Source organism: Hemibagrus wyckioides, linkage group LG08 (assembly GCF_019097595.1).
Source record: "Hemibagrus wyckioides isolate EC202008001 linkage group LG08, SWU_Hwy_1.0, whole genome shotgun sequence".
Taxonomy (NCBI): Eukaryota; Metazoa; Chordata; class Actinopteri; order Siluriformes; family Bagridae; genus Hemibagrus; species Hemibagrus wyckioides.
This window is the reverse complement of record NC_080717.1, coordinates 24,762,376-24,785,607: the sequence shown is the minus strand read 5'-3', so window position 1 is coordinate 24,785,607 and position 23,232 is coordinate 24,762,376. Positions and strand designations below refer to the sequence as shown.

Below are 23,232 nucleotides of genomic sequence, written 5' to 3'. Positions count from 1 at the left end.
TTCTAGGCTGGGAGAGAGACGTTGCTGCCTTTTAGTCGACTTCCCGACGGGATCTAAAAGCCAAGGAGCGAGAAATATGAGTTTATTCACACAATTTCGGATTCGAATCTAATCGGAAAGGAGGGGAATGAGTGTCAGATGTACATTTACAACCTCGATAAAGAATTACAAGGTGGAATTTGTGGCCTGTTTTGCTCCTACAGTGCAACTATAAGGGCGAAGTGTGCTGGACTTGGATGGGATTGTTTATCGGTTCGGGTCCATCACTGGCCGGACGGTTTGGAGGAAAAAAATTGCGATTTGAGAAGGAGGAAAAGCAGGACTGAAGACTTCTCAAGGCTTCACAGATTCTCTGAGCAGTATTTCCTGTTTTAAAGCTGAGCAGGAGGTCGGTAGATGGTGGAAAGAGTCGAGTCTGGACATACTTCCAGCAGCAGCCGCACGGATTCCTTTCTTTCCCTTCGCTCCCCTTCCTGTCTTCCTTCCACTTTTTCACTTTTTCCCCTTCACTTTCAGCAAGAGTAAATAATGCAACCCTTTGTGCATAAAATAAGGAGGAAACAGTGCTGTTATTCTCCACCGTTCCCAGTGTCGAGATGTTGAACTTGAGAAGTCGATGAAGGTTGATGAATGAGTTTGGAGTTCGGTGGGTTTGGTGGATTCGGTTCTCCCAGAATTTCTTTCCAAGACAAGCTTCAAAATGGTGGAGAATAGGTGTTGCCTTAAGAGAGAAGAGGTGTACCGGTGGTTCTCGGGCTTGAGCTCAGCTCAGAGGGCCGAGTTCCTGTGCGGACTCTTGGATCTTTGCGTTCCAGTGGAGTTGCGCTTCCTCGGGTCCTGCTTGGAGGACTTGGCTCGTAAGGACTACCACTCTCTGAGAGATGCTGAGATCAAAGCCAACAACCCGGCCGACCTGGCGCTCCTGGCCAACATGACGGACGAGGTGGTGCGCAGCAAGCTTCTCGTCTCGCTTGCCCTACTCGGCTCGGACAACCGGGCGGCGGCGGGCGTGCTTTTCCGGACGCTCACGCACGTCGACACCATCATCCACGATTATGGGCTTCGTCTGAGTGACGGACGGACCGGCGAGCAGTTCCTCCTGCTCTTCACCATGGCCGCTAATCACCCAGCCTTCAGCTTCCACCAGAAGCAGGTGCTCAGACAGCTGCTTGCACAGATCCAGGAGATCCTCCAGTCCAGCGGGTCCGACACGGCACACGGAGGAAACACCGGATCGCCTGCTGTTCCTACTTCAATGCCTACGTACATCAGTGCACCTGCACATCTTACCTGCTGCACCAAGGTAGCTGAGCTACCGTAACACTTCACACTGCTGCATGTGCTTGATCACATCCCCGAACTGTGCTGGATCCTGCCGCTCCGGGACCACAGGAATTCCCTGTTTATTGGATTTATCCCAAATAATCTGGGATCCAGCACAGTTTGGTCCTCTTTCTCCAGCTCTAACACACCACTAAACTTGCTCGCGAGTCGAATCCGTCCCTTCATCCCCGGCTGAGCCGGGCCGCAGTAGACCAGTTGTTTAATTTTACTTTGAGGTTGTAGGATTCTCGAGGCACTTCATGGATCGATCGTATTTCCAAGATACAATTTAATCAACTTCCATCCATCTCAAGGTTTGATTTTTTTAAAAATTTTTTATTATGACCACTGAGGTGAGGAAGAGACCACTTGGAAAAATGATCAACTTAAGTGTGTCGTCATTAGTCATTTCATGATTAATGTGTATTTTTATTCTTATAGAATCCAGATCCGTCGTGTTCAGACAAGTCTTTTAAAGGATCAGCAGCAGGTTTTAATTTGAATCTTAATCCTGTGACTTGCATTTAATGCTAAATCCATGACTAAGTTCTGCCTGAGTTACTCAAGCACTTTATTCCTCCTGGAACCAGTGTCATTATTTAACTCCCAACAACAACAACACCACCAGGAAGAACAAAACATAACGAAGTCGCTTGTCCTGGTCTGACCCCAGCTGTGTGTCGCAGCGTAACCACACACTGTCTGCATTTCAGTTTTAGTTACGGGATTCAATTATTCGATCCAGCTGTAGTCTGAAAAGTCCCGAGTCCGTGGCTGCTGTAGGAGACGCACATAGTCAGCCGTGAGGAATTTCTGCTTTATATATCGGAGAGAAACGGACAGCTTTCCAACCATAACATCTTCTAATGAATGAAACCTGGTGGAGGTTAGCCGAGAGTGGCATGTTTATCTCTGTAACGTTTCGGCTTTACAAATCAACGAATTCCAGAAAGAAAGATTTAAAGAAAGCGTTTCTATTGGTGCGGAGGTTTGCAGTCGGAGATAGACATTCTCGGAAAACGCCTCGCTTAGGAAACTCTGTCGTATTTACAATAAAAAAAAAAAAAAAACAATTTCACTCTAGTTAAAAGTTCCAGCAGTGTTCAGGATTGTACTGGTGCCAGATATGTTTAGAATTTATTTATTTCCATTGTGAACTCACTGTTTAACGACTTGTCGTGCGGTTTTAGGAAAAATAAGTGATGCTTATCATGCTTGTTCTTCCTGAGCGTTTTCTTCCACACCAGTTCATCAGTAACGACATTTTATCTTAAATAAACAATCACACCTCACACTTGAGCAGCTCGGTGTTGCCAAATGTCCCGGAGACGTGCAAGAGCATAAAGTTACAGCTTTACCGCTGAATGTTCTGAAGCTCTGCCACTGGACACTCCTTCCACAAGTGTCTCGTCTATGCTAATGTCATGTTAGCATCTTCACAGCCTTGTGATTGGCAGTAGCCTGAAGCTAAAGCGCTCGTGACAGTGTGAGCACGAGAAAAGACAAGTAAAGACGTTGGTTTTGGCGTGTGCCAGATGTTTTACCTTCAGCCTCCATTTTTTACATCCATTAAGTCGCACGTGAGTGCTTATTTTATTGAGAGGTTACATCCTGGAGTCATTAGAAGTGGGCGTTTCTTAATTATGCAAATGAGGTGAAGCGACAGATCTCAGATGATTCCTCAGAGCAGACTGTTGGTTTGTCTTCAGGATCCTTTAATCTCGCCACTTTAGTTTGGAAGAAAAGCAACAGTGTCAGATTTTTCTGATTTTAACTGTAATATAAAATATTCAAATCAACTTAATTTGGTTAAGTAATTTTAACTCATTTTTTTAAATCAAGACTAGCCAGGTGATGTTTAAAAAATTTTATAGACTACAATTTTTCTTTTTGATTTTTTTACCTCTAAAGTCCAATATATGGTGCTGTAGCTTTGGGGGCGTGGCCTGTCGTAGCTTTCATACAACTTAGGTTTTCTAATTGTTCTGCATTTTCTCAGCGTCGCTGCAACTCCTTCTGGTGTAAAAGAGGCACGATTGAAATATATAAACATCTTATAACATGTTAATAAATAATATAGTCTCACCTTTTATTCATATGGGAAAAAAACGATAAATAGAAATAAAGATAAGTTAAATGGGCAAATAATCAAAGTAATTTAAACTAATTGTTGTAGCTTTGTGTGTTTTGGTGATTTATTTTTATTAGATTTGAAGTTCCACATGGTCGCGATTTCATCTGTTACATGGTGTGTGTGTGTGTGTGTGTGTGAGAGAGAGAGAGAGTGGAAGAGTGGAAGAGTGGAGCTTTCAGCAGAGGATCTGAGGTCATTTTGCCCGAGAGCTGCGTTTGCAAATCAGAGGCAGCGGAAGGTCCCGTTATGCCAATCATGGCTGTAACATAAAACCAGAGTTTGTCAGGAGACACACATGCACACACACACACAGTGTCTAAATGTTTGTGTGCACATACATGTGTGTGTGTGTGTGTGTGTGTGTGTGGGAGGGGAAAGTACCGGCTGCAGGCGGAGAAAAGACGGCTGTATTTAGGGTTTTGTTGGCTTTGGCGCGTGTGGCGTTGGGCTCAGCACATTTCTGTCGGCTGAAGTCAGCTCTCTGCGTGACACACACTCTACTCTGATTCACCAGGGAAGTCAGACAAGAGAAAACGTCAACACAAACACACACACACACACACTGTGTACGCTTGTACACACGCTGAACCCCTCGTATCCCCGATCGTATCCCTGACGGTATCCTGAACCTGGCGCAGTGGAACTGCTGTTTTGTTTCCCCGGGATTTTCTCATGTGAACACATCTGGGTCTAGTTAACGGCGTCGCCTTGCAAAACGCTGAGAGAGAAAATCATTTACAGCCTTTATGTTTAACCCCACTGTAGTCTTCGCTGAGTGATGTTCTGTCTCGTCACCTCACATCACCTCCTCACATCTTACAGCGAAACATTTCTCTAGAACCTAGAACTTTTTCAGACCGTGTTTGAGTTCCAGGATGGTTTCTGATACTGAAATGAGTAACCTACTAATCAATCAGGAATGTCACAGAACTTAGTATTTAGCTGTGTTTATGTATGTGGCGTTGTGGTCAGGAACTGTGATCTGATTGGTTATTATGGCACTGGGGCAGGATCTGTGATCTGATTGGTTAATGTGGCATTGGGGGTTGGATCTGTTATCTGATTGGTTAATGTGGCATTGGGGTTAGGATCTGTGATCTGATTGGTTACTGTGGCATTGGGGGTTGGATCTGTTATCTGATTGGTTAATGTGGCATTGGGGTTAGGATATGTGATCTGATTGGTCACTGTGGCTCTTTTGAACAGGGACTATGATCTGATTGGTTTCAGTGATGTCAGTGGCTTTCTTTTGGAGTAATTAAGTTCTGATTGGTTAGAGTGGCTCTTTGGACAGTGTCATTTAAAAAAAAAACTAAATCATTTCTGTAACTAAACCCCCACAGGACCGGCTCTCTTTTAAATAAAAGCTAAAATATTACCTTGTTTTTATAAAGAACAGCATATGATATCTTGGTCATGTTTTTATGTTTTTGAGGGCACAGTAGTATCTCTCTGCATGTCTGTCTGTCTGCATGTCTGTCTGTCTGCATGCCTGCCTGCCTGTTTTCCTGCCTGTCTGTCTGCATGTTTGTCTGTCTGTCTGTCTGGTTGCCTTTCTGTCTGCCTGCCTGTTTGCCTGTCTGTCTGTTTGCTTGCCTGTCTGTCTGTCTACTTTCCTGCCTGTCTGTCTGCATGTTTACCTGTCTGTCTGTCTGCATGTTTGTCTGTCTGTCTGCCTGCCTGTCTGCCTGCTTGCCTGTCTGTCTGTCTACTTGCCTGCCTGTCTGCATGTTTGCCTGTCTGTCTGCCTGTCTGTCTGCATTTTTGCCTGTCTGTCTGTCTGTCTGCTTGCCTGTCTGTCTGTCTGTCTGTCTGCATGTTTGCCTGCCTGTCTGTCTGCCTGTCTGTCTGCATGTTTGCCTGTTTGTCTGCCTGTCTGTCTGCATGTTTGCCTGCCTGTCTGTCTGCATGTTTGCCTGTTTGTCTGCCTGTCTGTTTGCATGTTTGCCTGCCTGTCTGTCTGTATGTTTGCCTGTTTGTCTGCCTGTCTGTCTGCCTGTTGTGGGATGGGAGTTTTTCTCAGTTTTCTGCTCATTAGTACAGAACCTTCACTGCTGGGGTACAGCACCCTTAGTCTCCACTGAGCTTAAAGTATAAAATGTTATGATGGAAAACAAATATTTTTCTGATCATTCTGCATGCAGTGGAAGTGGAGCAGGACACTGGGTTTATGTTTTCCTCAGGTACACCTTTAACGTTGTTTATATTTGGCCTTAAATGTGCCTTTTTTTTTAAAGATAAAAGAAGTTTGGAGGAAAATTGAAAAAACTATAAACCCCATGAGATATTAGCCTCGTAGTTTCCGGGCAAATCTGAAGCAGTAAACATTGTATGTTGAAACCATCTTCATGTCTAAATACATCACTACTGTGGATATTTTATTGTTTGCTAAACTGTTTATTTAAACTGAAAACTAGTCTGATGTTTGCACTGATTCCAGATTGGAGATTCCAGCCTGGAAACTCAAGTGTGTGTGTGTGTGAGAGAGAGCTCACATCAATGAAAAACAGATTCACAGTGGAGTTTATTACTCACATATGGGACATTTATGAGATGTGGGACTCAGGACTCAGATCAGATGTGTGGACCAATCAGATTATAGAACAGGACTCAAATCAGCGGTGTGGACCAATCAGATTACAGAACAGGACTCAAATCAGCTGTGTGGACCAATCAGATTCTGATTGGTCTATAATACTGTTCTGAACCCTATTCTGATTCTGATTGGTCTATAATACTGTTCTGAACCCTATTCTGATTCTGATTGGTCTATAATGCTGTTCTGAACCCTATTCTGATTCTGATTGGTCTATACCGCTGATTTTAATTTCAATCTCATTCTGATTTGCCTCTGATTCTGATCTGATTGCGCTATAAAACTGTTCTAAACCCTATTCTGATTCTGATCTGACTCTAGTTTAGATGCAGGCTGTAGATCAGCAGTACAGACCAATCAGATATATTTTACTGCATGTGTATACAGGAAAAGCCCAGAGTTACCAGACTGATCAGAGAGATTTTATTACTACTGAGTAATTCACTTGTAAAAAACAAAAACAAAAAAAAAACCAATAATAAAACTCCCTCTCCACTCACCGTTTCAGACCATCCGTATTCTCCATCTGCTTTTAATTACAGTGTTGACTCCTGCGCTGGAGATTGAACGGTTTTAGCATCTACGTTGCTTCACATGCAGTGTTACTGTTCTCCAGGAAAAAATAGTTTAGAAAACCTCATATACTGTGTGACATTATTATTAATGAATATTATTTTATTTTTAAAAATAGGCCACGCCTCCTTTCTGTGTGTGTGTGTGTGAGAGAGAGAGAGATACCTGCTATGAAGCATGGTGGTGGTAGCATCACGTTGAGAGTTACTCTTGGTCTCTTGGTTGCTTCTCTAACCATCTCTTGACCTGGTCACTGACTGTTCCACTGGTGTTTCACATCCTTGCCATTTTTCAGTAACAGATGTAATATCGCTAACATAGCCAACGTTTCACTCGTTAGCTAATTCTCTAATTTGTTTCTCTTTAGACCGTGCCCAGAGAAGTGACGACAGGCCCCGTGGATGACGGTGTGGGGTCAGAGGTCATGTCCCCGACCCCTGCGCCTACTTGCCAGGAGCCACCCATAAAAATGCATGCTGGGAAACCTGGAAAAGGTGAGCATGGATCCACAACAACACACCTCGGGTCAAAGGCAGGCGAGAAGAGGCGCAGAGTGGAAGATGAAACACGAAAGAACATGCGCAGAGCTTCAGGAATGTCTTACATGCTTTTCTCACGAGCCGGAGAAATCCGAAACAAGTCTGAATTTGGCCAGGAGTCGAGAGAGTTTCAAAATTCTAATCAGTGGTCAGTGATCGAGATAAAGAGATTAGACATACAGTGTGCTGTGTGTGTGTGTGTGTAGTTTGTTCAGATTATGTAGAACCTCTCTCTGATGTTTGTTATGGTTAGAATCACTCATTCTAGCACGTGTGGGGATTTGGTGGCTTGGCCACATGTGATCCCGTTTGCTGAATCCGAATCAGATTCTTCTGATTCAGTTGATTCTTCTGATTTGTTTACTACTTGAGTTGGTCCATTTCCACGCTGCTCAGGATTATGAGTCAAAATGCAAGAAACAGTAATTGAGGAACGTGTGAGAAGAGGCGGGGCTAAAAATGAAAAACCCAAAAACACACGGCAGGGTCGTTTCACTTCCTTAAGATTGATTCAGAGTCAGATCAACTTCTCAGTGCAGTTAACTGGAATTTATGCTGGAATTTGATTCACTTATGAATCATGCTAGAGTTTGAATCACATTACACTTCAATCGTGTTAGAGTTTGAATCGCTTAGTGTTTAAATCACTTAAAGTTTAAATCAAAATAGAGTTTTAATCACATTACAATTGAATCTTGTTAGAGTTTGAATCACATTAGACATTGAATCACATTACAACTGAATCGTGTTAGAGTTTGAATCACATTACAACTGAATCGTGTTAGAGTTTGAATCACATTACAATTGAATCTTGTTAGAGTTTGAATCACATTAGAATTTGAATCACATTACAACTGAATCTTGTTACAGTTTGAGTCACTTAGAGTTTGAATTGCTTAGAGTTTAAATCACTTAAAGTTTGAATCACATTAGACATTGAATCTTGTTAGTTTGAATCACATTAGAATTGAATCTTGATGGAATTTGAATCACATTAGACTTTGAATCACATTAGACTTTGAATCACATTAGAATTGAATCTTGTTAGAGTTTGAATCACATTAGAATTGAATCTTGTTGGAGTTTGAATCACATTAGACTTAGAATCACATTAGAATTGAATCTTGTTAGACTTTGAATCACATTAGATTTTGAATCACATTAGAATTGAATCTTGTTAGACTTTGAATCACATTAGAATTGAATCTTATTGGAGTTTGAATCACATTAGAATTGAATCTTGTTGGAGTTTGAATTCCATTAGACTTTGAATCACATTAGAATTGAATCTTGTTAGAGTTCGAATCACATTAGAATTGAATCTTGTTACAGTTTGAATCACATTAGAATTGAATCTTGTTGGAGTTTGAATCACATTAGAATTGAATCTTGTTAGAGTTTGAATCACATTAGACTTTCAATCACATTAGAATGGAATCTAGTTAGAGTTTGAATCACATTAGACTTTCAATCACATTAGAATGGAATCTAGTTAGAGTTTGAATCATTAGAATTGTATCTGGTCTGAGTTCGAATCACATTAGAATTGAATCTTGTTAGAGTTTGAATCACATTAGAATTGAATCTTGGAGTTTGAATCACATTAGACTTTGAATCACATTAGAATTGAATCTTGTTGGAGTTTGAATCACATTAGAATTGAATCTTGTTGGAGTTCAAATCACATTAGAATTGAATCTTGTTGGAGTTTGAATCACATTAGAATTGAATCTTGTTGGAGTTCAAATCACATTAGAATTGAATCTTGTTGGAGTTTGAATCACATTAGAATTGAATCTTGTTGGAGTTCAAATCACATTAGAATTCAATCTTGTTAGAGTTTGAATCACATTAGAATTGAATCTTGGTAGAGTTTGAATCACATTAGAATTGAATCTTGTTGGAGTTTGAATCACTTAGAGTTTCATGCTAGACTTCCTCTTTACCACACACTGTAAAACATCTCTGTTTTCTCTCCTCCTAATTCTCTATCTGCTGCTGAACCTTAAGTGTTTAAATTTAAACACCTTTATCTCTTAATTTTGAAGAGCTAGTCTAGAGGAGTTAGACTTCCTCTGTGGTGCACTGATGCTACAAGTGTAACCATGGCAACTGGGAGTGAAGTAAAGAAAGGGACAGCCACAGGTGATTGAGTTAAATAATCAGTGTCGCTGTGCAGTGGTCACTTTGTCACGTGTCCTAACGTCGTGTATTTAACCTGTACAGGGGGGAAAAAAAAAAACCCCGACTCCGATTCCGAAAAACAAAAGACGGGTTTTTTTTCTGCGCCCCGAGCGCTTCAGGATATTTTTCGAAATCGTTTTGTGGTCTATAATCATGTAATTACACGGGCGGGACGTCTGCATGAACTGGCACTTGAATCGGATCCCAGTTTCTGTGTTGTGTCTGTACTGGAGAAGATGGAGAGGTTTTTTTAGCTTTTACTCCTGATTTCTGCTTCGTTGTTTTTTTGGGGTGTTTTTTCCCCCCAGGATTTGAAGAATTTAAAGTTCCTGTACTATCCTCCATGAATTATCTTGTGTTCTGTCCGTCAGTGAAATCCCGGTCGCTGTATTCAGGCTCACGTTTGCTAGATAAAGTTAAGCGTACATTAGCATACATGTTTGCGCTGTGGTTGTGTATCTAGGGCACTTCCTCGATATTGTGTGTTTGATTTAATATCGTATCGATTTTCATTAATATATAACTGTTTTGCAGTACTGCCAGAGCTGCTGTGATTGAAAACCGATCAACTCTTTCTGACCAATCAGAATCCAGCATTCTGCAGCGATTTTATGATAACACCAGCTAGTTATTAATATGAATATAAAAAACCTCTAGATGAGTGTGTTAACAAGGTGTCAGCCCTGGAGTGTGTGTGTGTGTGTGTGTGTGTGTGTTGACAGACACATGAGATGTTATGATGACAGGTGTGTGCGTGTGTATGAGGTAATGGAGTTTTTTTGGATGAAGATGTGACACCATCTCTGTCTCCTTCATCTCCTTCCTGTCCAACACTCTTTTCAAAGAAACATCACACACACACACACACACACACACGCGCGCGCACGCACGTCATTGTTCTTTCACTTCCTCTATATGAGCAGAATCTAACCACAATAGTGTTTTATTGTCGAAGTCTATACGCGAGATATAACGTTAGATGAAGTCTATACACACTCTAAATGGATTAACCAAATGTGCATTTATAACACATGTATAGCACGTTTATAACACTTCTGAAGCATTATGTACACCTTATACAGATTTCAGAGGTATTTGTTGTTAATGTGCCTTAATTAAAACAGACAAGATTTGCAAATCTGAAAGACAAATTTACATAAATCCACCTAGAGTTTATAAATGAGAGCGTTCATAAACCTTTTATAAAGTATAAAGCGTTACGCAGTATTGTCGGTGTGTTATAAACACTGTATTCAGTGTTTATAAACCCGTTATAAAGTATGAAGCGTTACGCAGTATTGTCGGTGTGTTATAAACACTGTATTCAGTGTTTATAAACCCGTTATAAAGTATGAAGCGTTACGCAGTATTGTCAGTGCGTTATAAACACTTTGTTCAGTGCTCATAACCCTGTTATAAAGCATAAAGCGTTGCTCAGAATTGTAATTGCGTTATAAACACTTTATTCAGCGTTTCTAAACCTGTAATAAAGTATAAAGTGTTACTGAGTGTTATCAGTAAAATAATGTGGCTGCGTCCTGCAAATAAACTATTAGTAATGTCATTTGTCTATAAATGTGTGTGTTTGAGAGAGAGAGAGAGAGAGAGAGAGAGAGAAACTAAAGCCAAAGAAACAGCAGAATTCCACACATTAGTTGTCAGGTATGCAGCAGCTGCATGCCTCGGGGTGTGAATACTGGTGTGTGTGTTTGTGTGTGTGTTTGTGTGTGTGTGTGAGAGAGAGCGAGTGTGTGTGTATGTGCGTGTATTTGCATGTCACTGTGTGTGTGAGTCTGTGAACATATCTGTGTGTCTTTGTATGCGAGTGTGTTTTTCTGTGTGTGTGTGTGTGTGCGCAAGTGTGTGTGTCTTTTTCTGTGCGTATTTCTGTGTGTGTTTGTGTCTGTGTGTCTTTTTGTGTGTATGTGTCTGTATGCAGGTGTGTTTGTATGCCAGCTTGTGTATGAGTGTGTTTATGTCACTGTGTGTGTCTTTTTATGTGTGTCTTTGTCTGTGTAAGTCTGTATGTGAGTGTGTTTGTATGTCACTGTGTGTATGTGTGTGTGTATGCGAGTGTGTTTGTATGTCACTCTCTGTGTGTGTGTGTGTGTGTGTGTGTATGTAAGTGTGTTTGTATGTCACTGTGTGTGTGTCTTTGTGTGTGTGTGTGTGTGCACTTCTGCCCTTCAGGAAGAGAGACGTCTGATCTGTCTTGTATCTGCTTCAATTAAAAACATCCTCATTACATCATCAATGACTAATGTTAACTTCCTCTAACCCCTCTAACCCTGTGTAGGAGGTGTGGCCTCAGTGAAGGAGGCGGGGCCACTATATCTGTCAGTCTTAGTGAAGGAGGTGGAGCCAGTGTGTCATTGTGTTCCTTGGTGTGTGTGCGCGCATGTGTGTTTAGTGCTCTGACACACTTCATCTTTGTGTGGGAAAAGTTGAAGGTGGTTACCCACAATGCCTCTGGCCAGTGAGGAAAAGATGTGGTGTGATAATGGAGTGTGTGTGTATGTGTGTGTGTGTGTGTGTGTGTGTGAACTCTGGTTTCTAGCATCATTTACATGCAGTTCTCTGAGACCTCTTTCTCTCAACTGCCACACTCTCACTGCCTCATGGTCCATTTTTACTTACACACACACACACACACACACACAGAGTGTAATGAGGGGTTGCGTGGGCGTTGAGGGTGGAGCGGGCCGTCGACTCAAGGGAAAGTGCTTCCTGTTCATCGGAACATTCCAGATGGGCTCACACTCGCCCGCCATACACACACACACATACATATACACACACACACATACACACACACACACACACACGGGTTGTGCAAGTGGTCTAATGTGAAAAGAAAATGATAGAGAAGAGGAACAGAAAGACATGAGAAAGTAGAGAGAGTGGGAAAGAGATGAAAGGAGATGGAGAAGAAAGGAAAGGAACGAGGGAATGAGCAACAGATTGAAGAGAGAAATTAAAAGAGGGAAAGAGTAAACTAGAATAAAAGGAAAGGAGAGATGGAAGGAGAAATAAATGGAAAGAGAGAAACAGGGAGAGAGAGAGAGAGAGAGAGAGAGGGAGGAAAAAGAGGGGTTTATTTTATTGACTTTTCTCTGTTCCTCTCCTACACACACACTGCAGGAAGTGCTGACTTGGCAGGGTATATTTAACACACTGGTGTGTGTGTGTTAAATTAGGGATGTTTGTGTGTATATACTGTTATGAATGTTTCTTCTTGTATGTGTGGATGTGTACACGTGTGTGTGTGTGTGTGAAGTTGTCTATTGTGTGTGTTTCCGCTTGGCTTCTCTCTCTCTCTCTCTCTTTTTTTTTTAAAAAAAATGTTTCACTTTTTTATTTTCCCATTTTGTTTGTGCAGCAGAAAATTGCTTGTTCACACTGAGGCACATTAAATGTGCTGATTTGTGTTCGGAGCAAGCTCTGTACTCTTAGAAGTCAGGGGGCGGGGCTTGCCGTTAACTAAAACGGCGGTAAACAAAACATTCACCTCCTCATTGTCAAATCATGCGGAAGTGGGCGGGCCATGTACTAGAGATAGCCAATCTCCACCCACATATGGTTACTGTTTCTATGTAGGGCAAGTCGTTAAGTTCATCTAGCATGTTTTGGGGTAGAAGTGATGACTAAAAAGAAATGATGTGATTCAGGTCAAGATCTTAATTAATGTGTGTGTGTGTGTGTGTGTGTGTTTCAGTCCGAGTCGAGAGGATTGAGCTGAAGGGAGTCACACACAAAGTGGACTCATCAACAGAATACACACTGGAGGTGAGATATTGAACACACACACACACACACATACCTTTCAGTGATGGACACATCGAATCTCTCTCTCTCTCTCTCTCTTTCTCTCTCGCTCTCTCTCTTTTTCAGGTCGTGTGGTCCGACTCCACGCTGTCAGTCATTAGCAAGACGTCTCAGGAAGTGATGGAGCTGGTGTCCCAGGTGAGTGTGTGTGTGTGTGTTAGCACAGCAGTTCTGACAGAGGCACAGCCTCAAATCACAGGTTAATGCACTCGTTCTAATACATTATTGTTGTTAGTCATGACAGTGTGTGTGTGTGTGTGTCTAGCTCTCCCAGCTCTTTCCTGATGATTGTCTGGAGAAGTTCCTGCCTCAACCTGGTGTTGAGCCTCATGACCTGGACCTGAGGTGACTTAACAAAAAACAATGATTAAAAACTTCATTAATTATTTTCAGAAACATAATATTTAGTTCTAATAGTTTGTTTCTTTTTCTTTGTCACTTTTACTAATTCTGTGCCTCTCTGTACTTGTCTGTCTGTCTGTCCTCTCTCTCTCTCTCTCTCTCTCTCTCTCACACACACATACACTCTTTATTCTGCTTGTTCACTTCTCAGGTGTTTAAGTTCTCTTCCGGCTCACGTTCTCCGACACGAACGAGTGCGACTTTTCTGCACATCCTCCAGCCCACAGCCCACCTCCAGCACCAGTAAACACACACACACACACACACACACACACACATATGCACACCATTATTGTATAATCCTGTATTTAAACTATTTGGTTACTTGTGTTTCTCTTGTGAAGGAGTTGTGCTCTCTGTACCTGTCAGTCACAATGAAGGAGGAGTTGCCTCTATATCTGTCAGTCACAGTGAAGGAGGCATGGCCTCTGTACCTGTCAGTCACAGTGAAGGAGGCATGGCCTCTGTATCTGTCAGTCACAGTGAAGGAGGAGTGGCCTCTATATCTGTCAGTCACAGTGAAGGAGGCATGGCCTCTGTACCTGTCAGTCACAGTGAAGGAGGCATGGCCTCTGTATCTGTCAGTCACAGTGAAGGAGGAGTGGCCTCTATATCTGTCAGTCACAGTGAAGGAGGCATGGCCTCTGTACCTGTCAGTCACAGTGAAGGAGGCGTGGCCTCTGTACCTGTCAGTCACAGTGAAGGAGGCGTGGCCTCTGTACCTGTCAGTCACAGTGAAGGAGGCGTGGCCTCTGTACCTGTCAGTCACAGTGAAGGAGGCGTGGCCTCTGTACCTGTCAGTCACAGTGAAGGAGGCATGGCCTCTGTACCTGTCAGTCACAGTGAAGGAGGCATGGCCCCTGTATCTGTCAGTCACAGTCAAGGAGGCGTGGCCTCAGTGATTGTCAGTCACCTTAAGGAGGCATGGCTTCCCTATCTGTCAGTCACAGTGAAGGAGGCGTGGCCCAATTGTTGACATGACATCAACTGTCATCAGCCTCATTGTCGCCTACTAATGAGAACGCAGGTTTAAAAGCACTTCCTGGGTGAACGAGGTGTTTCTATTTCAGGCAGGAGCGTGTGTGTGTGTGTGTGTGTGTGTGTCTGTGCACGTGTCTGGGTATGTTTGTGTGTGTGGAGGTGGTGAGAGTGATGATCTCATCTGGTCATCTGTAAATAGTACAGGAGAGAATGTGTGTGTGTGGTGATAGTAACAGCAGGCTGGGATCATGTACTGGTGATGGAGTAGGGCATTCCTCTCCCTCTCTCTCTCTCTCTCTCTCTCTCTCTCTCTCTCCCCCCTCTCTATCTCTCTCTCTCTCCCTCTCTCTTGTCTGTATGAGTTCAGTTTGCATATAGTAGCGCTGTTTTTCATGCTAGTTGTGTTTTTCAGCAAAGGACTTATAGATTGATCTGCTATCACACGTACAGCAGAGAGCTGAAGACACAGGAGGGAGAGAGAGAGAGAGAAACACAGATAAACAGAGTTATATAATAGAGAGACCAGCAGATGGAGAGCAAATGATAGAGAGAGATACACAGAAAAAGAGGAAGAAGAACAAATGAATAAATGAAGAAGTTAGTGCTTGGCAGTTCTAAAGTGTTGGTGTGAAGATGATGATGATGATGATGAGTGTTTTCTGTGTTACAGATCTGAGTTGTCTTCTTCAGTACAGAGGAGCGAATAGGTAAGTGGATCATCTGACATGTAGCTGTGGATTGACCACTTGAGCCACTAACCGATCGCAATCCAGCATTCATTTCATTCTCTTTTCTTCTTCTCTTTTATGTTCTCAGGGCGGTGTGTGGTGTCGCGAGCGTTCAGCCGGTGGTAAATGTTCTTGCCCCGATGCCCCAGCCCTCGCCTGCACATCTGCCCCCTCCGCCCATCCTGCCCCTTCATCCGAGCCTCGCTGTTCCCACTATAGGAGAGACCAACTCGCCTCAGCAGCAAACTGCACCACACCCACAACAGCAGCAGCCACACCCACCCAGCCCCGAGCAGAATGGCATCCTGGACTGGCTGCGGAAGCTCCGCCTCCACAAATACTACCCCGTCTTCAAGCAGCTCACCATGGAAGAGGTACAGTGGAAAAATACAACTTCCTCATCATTAGGGATGTGAAATGACATCTGGAGTTCTGTCTGTTGCTGAAAGTGAAATAAAATTGATTGTTATCTAACGCTGAGCTCGATTTCCCACAGTTCCTTGCTTTGACAGAAGAAGACCTGAATAAGTATGACCTCACTCAGGGAGCCAAGAAGAAGCTGAAGACCCAGCTGGAGCTGCAGAAGTGAGTCACACTCACACACACACACACACACACACACACACATGATACAAACACACGATACAAACAGAGATAAAAACAGGCCATTTTTCTTCCTCAGTTTCTGGTCATCAGACTCTGGTATGGGGCGTGGCTTACATTTTGTTGGCGGAGGTTTGTTTTGATGATCCTGTAGCTTTATGGATGTGTAACTGCAGTGTTTAGAATGCAGTCAGACTGATTATAGATTAACTCAAAAGAAAAACTAATAAAGCACACACACACACCTTGAATTTTTGTTTTAGATAAACTGCTGTCCATGCTGATTGTTGCCTGAAGCTAGGAAGTGTGTGTGTGTGTGTTTTGTCTGATGCTGGGTCAGACTGATCATAGATTATCTCAAAAGGAAAACTAATAAAGCACACACACACACACACACACAGTGTTTTAATCTCTTTTCCACTCGAGCTTGGCCGATAGGGGTGTGATAAGGGTGTTTACTGGAAAAAAACACAAGAACAAGAGAGAGGTTGTGGCTCACACACACACACACACACACACACACTTAACTACAAGTGTTTGCCATCACACAGTCAGATCTTCAGATTGAAATCATTCCACACTCACCTCAGTAACATTAATGAGGGATTTGTTCGATTCAGTCTGCTGAGTCAGTTCATTCAAAGAATCAAATATCTGATTCATTTCAATTCCACGTGATTTATTTATACAGAGCAGATTTACAGAAGATACAGATGTTGATGTAGTTGTAGATACTGAGAGCGTGCTGGATTCTGTGCACACACTGACCTCTAGTGGTCAGCAGTGGAAGTGCTGCATCCACTGTAAAATGTGACTTATGCAAGTACATGCATTTTGTTACTATGGCGATAGTACCGTGGTGTTTTTGTGTTAATAGGTTATTAATTTGTGTAGCTTTCGATGTAGTCAGGGCGTAACGATCGATCGAGATTTCGAATGATCCTCTTTTCCTTTTCAGGGAGAAGTTACACGAGAAGAGATACACCATGTCTCAGTTCCCTGTGTCCTGTGGTGGGGTAGCGAGAGTTACACCTTCCACTTACAACGGCCCGATAACACATACGAGCAGCAGCAGTAACACAGGTACACACACACACACACACACACACACACTTTTATAATCTGACAATCAGAATAAACAACATCATGTAACATCTAATATAATATCAGTCTTAAAGTTTGGTGAACCGTCACTACAGATGAGGTGTGTGTGTGTGTGTGTGTGTTCGTGTTCAGAGCTGCGTGTGGAAGTGGAGGCCGGTTCTCTGTCCTCCCTCAGGGACAGCAGCTCATCATCAGGTTACTCCAGTTCTCCATCCAGCCCTATGACTCCTCTGAAAGAGACTCACAGACGTACGACACACACACACACACACACACACACTCACCCACAACCTTACAGTTTGAATAGCTTGAGGGTAAAATATATATTTTTTGTTTAATTTTGTTAATTTTATTCTTTTTATACCTGATAATACATTTCCCGGTCATTTAATTAATATAATTACATAATAATTATTATAATAATTATAAATAACATTATTTATATAATATTATTAAGTTAATTCAGTTTAATACAATTGAATTTTTTACTATTTTTAATTCATTGATAATTAATTTTTATTTCATTTTCCTTCCCGTTAAACCTATATATTAAGATTAATTGATATAACCTTCCTGTTAGTTTATTTTAATAAATAAATGTATCTTTTAAATAATTGTAATATTTTTTCTTTAAACTTTTTTTTTCGTTAATTGTAATTCATTTATATTACTGTTAATTTTGTATCTTTATTTTATTTGTACTTTTTAATTTACTTTTAATTTAAATACATTGTCCTGTATGTAAAATACTGTTACTGATGTGTATGTGTGTGTGTGTGTGTGTGTGTAGGTACCGATGTGGAGTGTGTAGAGAAAGACCGCGTCTGTTTCCTGCTCAGCACGGCGGGTTCCGGTCCGAGTCGGCCGACGGCTCAGGTTCTCCCGGTGCAGAACGATCCCTCTGTCTGTCCGTCTCACACCAGCGTGACCCTTCCCTCCATCCCACTGCTGGCCCCAGGCAGAGGACTCGGCTCCGCCTCCCGCAAGCCCCGCCCACCCCTGCTCTGCACAGCGATGGGTGTGGAAGCACCACCCCCAGGGCATCAGGAAGTGGAAACCTGTACTGCGCTAACGGTAACCTCTAACGCCCTCCATCACGTCTCACATCCGACGCTACACTTTCAGGTTTCGGCCACGCCCGGCCACGCCCGGCTGTCTCAGTACCCAAACTCCGCCTCTTCCTCCTCCTCATCCTCGTTCTCTTCCTCATCATCTTCCTTTTCCTTTTCCTCATCCTCCAAACCCACCTTCTCGCCCATCAGCGCAGTTCCCATGGCGGCCGTTTCCGGAAACACCTACAGCCCCAACAGTGCGTCCATAGTAGCCCCGCCCACCACCAGTCCCGTCACCACGGAAACGGCGTGCTACGGCTCCGCCCAGTCCAATGGTACGACGCCGTGCGTGTGCAGCTCCTGCGGCTGCAGCGGAAAGTGTGGATCGTTCTACTTCCCGCACCCGTTCTCCGGTACGTCCCTGTTCACATTTGGCCCACTGCTCCACTTCAGCCCCCTCCTTGCAGGAAGCGGCTCCGCCTCCCCGTTCTCATACCCGATTGTGGCCCCACCCCTGTACAGCAGCAGCCTGTCGCATGACTCCCAGCAGAACCTGGTCCTTCCCCCGATGCAGGGCTTCCTAGGAGGCGGGACTAACACCTACCAGCCCTATGGCATGATGGGAAACGGAGGCACGGGGCAGAAGAAGGTGGGAAGTGTTTCCTGCTACAACTGTGGGCTGAGCGGTCATCGAGCGCATGACTGCAAACAGCCACCAATGGATTCGGCTCAGCAAGGTACCGGAGTTCGGAAAATAATTTCAACTTAAAATTAAAATTAAAAAAATGTATAAAAAATGAATCATTTAAATAATAATGTTAAAACTATATTATTATAACATATATATATGTATATATAAGATTGCTTATTTCTAGACAATATATTTTATTATTATTATTATACATTATTTTGACAGTGATAACTTTATTTATTTATTTAATTTTTTATTTTTTAGGTATGTTTCGTCTAAAATATTCTCCTCAGTCGGACAGCCAGGACTCTGGTGACTAGCCGTTATATACAGCGTTTACGAGGTTTTCCAAGCGAGCAGCGTGTGTGTACATATGTGTGTGTGTGTTTTCGAGCTCGGACGCCTTCTGAGACTCTCGCGGACTTCGTCTCTTGGAGTGAAGCTCTGTAACGGACGAGCCGGACATCGGGGACGATTCGGACACTAAAGCTCGTGAGGACGGTTGTGAATAAACAGAAAAAAAACAGCCGGCGAGTTTGTAATCGTCTCCTTCCTCTCAGGTCCTCACTCGGCCTCGTCCCGTTTTGTCTCAGCATGGTGCACTATGTAGTGTGTGAAGGTGCCTCGGTCTCTGGCGCACTTTTCCTGTCGGAACCCGTGAACGAAACACTGCCGCGTTCCGCTCTGGCGCAGGATTGGACAGAGATTTTTTTTTTTAACTTTTTATATTTTGTGTTGTGTATTTGTTGTATTTACAGTGTAGAGTGTTAAACTGTCAGTGTGTTTAAAGCCACGCCCACATTTCACTTTGATGCGGGTAGGGTAGTTACGCTAATCGGACCATCAGGTTCTGTGACATTTAACACGCACAATGCGTTATTGTTAAAAACACTAAACTAAACCAGGTCTCAGTTTTAGTGAAAGCCGGCTACTTAGATCTGTTAATTTGGATAAATAAGATTTGAGCCGAAAATCCCAGAATTCTCTTCGCACAAACCAGCAAAGTATTCGATAACTGATATCTGAGGTTGTAATAAACATCATGCAATGATTTTGATATTAAAATTCAACGTAGTCAATTTTAGAGCCTGCAGATGTACATATGCATGATTTTTCAGTATTACTACGATTATTTTTTTAAAAGAGATATTTTATTTGAAACGAATGTGGGTCGATAAACCTGAATAATTCGCACCTTCGCTAATTCAGCCAGCAGATCTGTGTTAAAAACGGCGATGTTTCTCCGTTTAACTTTTGTATGTTTTATTCGCTGACTGCCGAGTTGAACGCAGATGCAGCTGAAATTCTGCTTGTTTAACAATAAAATGTCATTATTTAATTTAACGCTGCCGGCGAAAAGCACTCGGAATTAAACACTTTGGCGTATTCAGTCGAATCTGAGCTCAATCAGATCGACTAAAACGCTGAATTAGCTTTGTTTTATAGTCATTTTCCTAAAAGGCACCTTGAAATGTATTTATTTAACCGTAAAGCCTTTGCTAATTCCTTAGCCTTTTTGTCTAAGATTCAGTTAGGAGCAAGCAAGCAAAAAACTTGGCTGAATTAGCTTCAGGGAAAATCAGTGAAAATGTTTGGTTAATCCAGTGAGGATTTCACATTTTCGGCTAGTTTCGACTTTTGCACCAAAGAACTTCTCGATAAAACGTTTCAAGATTTCTCAGACGGCACGAGAAGGACGTTAGGGAGGCTAAGCGTCTTTATTTTCACGCGCCATTTCACGGAACATTTCTTATTCGATTTATTTCGCTCCTGAATTTCCTTCACTAATTCAAAGCATTTCCTAAATCAGCTCAAGGAAAGGTGACCGAAATTAGCGTCGCTAATGTAGCGAGGACTCTTTGCCTCGGCAGCGGTGAAGAGCTTGCTAAATATCCTCCGCCAATTTAGCAGAGACTCTCGTGGGATTCTCCTCAGATAGTGTCGTGAGGATTTTGCTAATATTCTTGGCTAATTTAAAGAATTTAGCAGGGTTTCGCAAAAATATCTTTGGGCTAGTTAGCTAAGCTTTTTTGTTGTTGTTTTCTTTTTTACAGAATTTCCTTAAATAATTTGAGCAAACATCCTGCTGAATTTCTTTTGCTAATTATGTGAAGAAAATGCAGCAAGAAATGTTTCCTTTGCTAATTTCACAAGGATTTTTCACAACAATAATTATGACGAAGCAAAATTTCCATCGCTACTTCGGCGAGGCTTTGAACTAGATTTCCTTTTCGTCAATCTCCGGTTCTGAATTAGCAACGGTATCGCTAGTTCCACGGCTAATTCGGCAAAGATTCTCACGTGATTTCCCTAGCTAATGCAGTACAGAATGCGCTAGGTTTCCATCGCTAGGTCAGCTAAGAGATCCGTACTACAATTCCACTGCACTTGAGGCTTGTTATGAAATTTCCTTCACCTTTCGCCTCATCAGGACATTTTTTGCACATTTAGCTTTAAGAAATCGGAAGTTTTGATGAAATACTTGAGCAAACGTCAGCGAGGATTTGTCTTTAGCCCAGACGCACGTCCTGGTCTGAGAGGAAACGTGGAAGTTCGTATGTTTTGGTGAAACACGTTTCTCTTCATCAGCTGCTCTGCATGACGCTTTTATAAACCTTCTCTCTGTTCCCAGTCACTTTTTTTCTGGTTCACTTTTGTATTTAATGTTTGATGCTGACGTCATAGGATTGTTTGTATTCAGAGTTATTTTGTATACAGATGGAATTCAGAATTAAACTCCTTTTCAGATTTTCACTCGTCTGTGTGTGTGTGTGTCTGTGTGTGTATGAGTGAGTGATTGTACGATTGTGTGAGTGACTGTGTGTGTGCCCGCGCGAGTATGATTGAGTGAGTGTGTGTAAGCATGTGTGTGTGTTTGTGTGAGTGAGTGTGTGAGCATGTGTGTACAAGTGCGTGAGTGAGAGTGAGCATGTGTGTATGAGAGAGAGTGCGAGTGTGTATGATTGAGTGAGCGTGTGTGTGCGAGTGTGTGATTGAGTGAGTGTGTATAAGTGTGTGAGTATGATTGAGTGAGTGTGTAATTGAGTGTATGATTGAGTGTGTGAGCATGTGTGTACGAGTGAGTATATAATTGAGTGTGCAAGTGTGTGAGTGAGAGTCCTGTGAGTGAGTGTGTGAGCGTGTGTGTATGAGTGAGAGAGTGTGTGTGTGTGTGTGTGAGAGAGTGTGTATAATTGAGTGTCAGCGTGTGTGTGAGAGAGTGTGTGAGAGTGTGTGTATGAGTGAGTGTGTGAGCGTGTGTGTGTATGATTGAGTGTGTGTGTGTATAACTGAGTGTGCAAGTGTGTGTGAGTGAGTGTGTGAGCGTTTGTGTGTATGAGCGAGAGAGTGTGTGAGTATGATTGTGTGTGTGTATAACAGTGTGCAAGTGTGTGTGAGTGTGTGAGCGTTTGTGTGTATGAGTGAGTGTGTGTGAGTATGTGAGCGTTTGTGTGTATGAGTGAGAGAGTGTGTGAGCGTTTGTGTGAGTATGTATAACTGAGTGTGCAAGTGTGTGTGAGCGTTTGTGTGTATGAGTGAGTGTGTGTGAGTATGTGAGCGTTTGTGTGTATGAGTGAGAGAGTGTGTGAGTATGATTGTGTGTGTGTATAACAGTGTGTGTGAGTGTGTGAGCGTTTGTGTGTATGAGTGAGTGTGTGTGAGTATGTGAGCGTTTGTGTATGAGTGAGAGAGTGTGTGAGCGTTTGTGTGAGTATGTATAACTGTGTGCAAGTGTGTGTGAGCGTTTGTGTGTATGAGTGAGTGTGTGTGAGTATGTGAGCGTTTGTGTGTATGAGTGAGAGAGTGTGTGAGTATGATTGTGTGTGTGTATAACAGTGTGCAAGTGTGTGTGAGTGTGTGAGTGTTTGTGTGTATGAGTGAGTGTGTGTGAGTATGTGAGCGTTTGTGTGTATGAGTGAGAGAGTGTGTGAGCGTTTGTGTGAGTATGTATAACTGTGCAAGTGTGTGTGAGCGTTTGTGTGTATGAGTGAGTGTGTGTGAGTATGTGAGCGTTTGTGTGTATGAGCGAGAGAGTGTGTGAGCGTTTGTGTGTATGAGTGAGTGTGTGTGAGTATGTGAGCGTTTGTGTGTATGAGTGAGAGAGTGTGTGAGCGTTTGTGTGAGTATGTATAACTGTGTGCAAGTGTGTGTGAGCGTTTGTGTGTATGAGTGAGTGTGTGTGAGTATGTGAGCGTTTGTGTGTATGAGCGAGAGAGTGTGTGAGTATGATTGTGTGTGTGTATAACAGTGTGCAAGTGTGTGTGAGTGTGTGAGCGTTTGTGTGTATGAGTGAGTGTGTGTGAGTATGTGAGCGTTTGTGTATGAGTGAGAGAGTGTGTGAGCGTTTGTGTGAGTATGTATAACTGAGTGTGCAAGTGTGTGTGAGCGTTTGTGTGTATGAGTGAGAGAGTGTTTGAGCGTGTGTGTGAGTATGATTGTGAGTGTGTATAACTGAATGTGCAAGTGTGTGTGTGTGTGAGTGAGTGTGTGAGCGTG

At 42.6% G+C, this 23,232-nt stretch overlaps 1 protein-coding gene across 2 annotated transcripts; it reads left to right on the top strand.

Moving 5' to 3' along the window:
• On the top strand, positions 1-21,502 carry zcchc14 (zinc finger, CCHC domain containing 14). 2 transcript variants are annotated; one of them, XM_058397724.1, is made up of 13 exons: positions 1-1,303; positions 6,994-7,120; positions 13,065-13,135; positions 13,241-13,312; positions 13,440-13,519; positions 13,728-13,819; positions 15,228-15,264; positions 15,374-15,659; positions 15,782-15,870; positions 16,847-16,971; positions 17,125-17,241; positions 17,783-18,781; positions 19,000-21,501. In XM_058397724.1, the coding sequence occupies exons 1-13, from the start codon at positions 701-703 to the stop codon at positions 19,053-19,055; spliced, it is 2,754 nt and encodes a 917-aa protein (XP_058253707.1). In that variant the 5' UTR covers positions 1-700; the 3' UTR covers positions 19,056-21,501. The 2 variants fall into 2 exon arrangements, with proteins under 2 accessions (XP_058253707.1, XP_058253708.1); XM_058397725.1 differs by lacking the exon at positions 17,125-17,241 and having other exon boundaries at positions 19,000-21,502.
• Positions 21,503-23,232: the final 1,730 nt, after the last annotated feature.

Coding starts and splice junctions, on each gene's coding strand:
- zcchc14 (XM_058397724.1), top strand. CDS start 701: ATGGTGGAGAATAGGTGTTGCCTTAAGAGAGAAGAGGTGTACCGGTGG. Junction 13,136..13,240: donor CAACAGAATACACACTGGAG/GTGAGATATTGA, acceptor TCTCTTTTTCAG/GTCGTGTGGTCCGACTCCAC. Junction 18,782..18,999: donor AATGGATTCGGCTCAGCAAG/GTACCGGAGTTC, acceptor TTTATTTTTTAG/GTATGTTTCGTCTAAAATAT.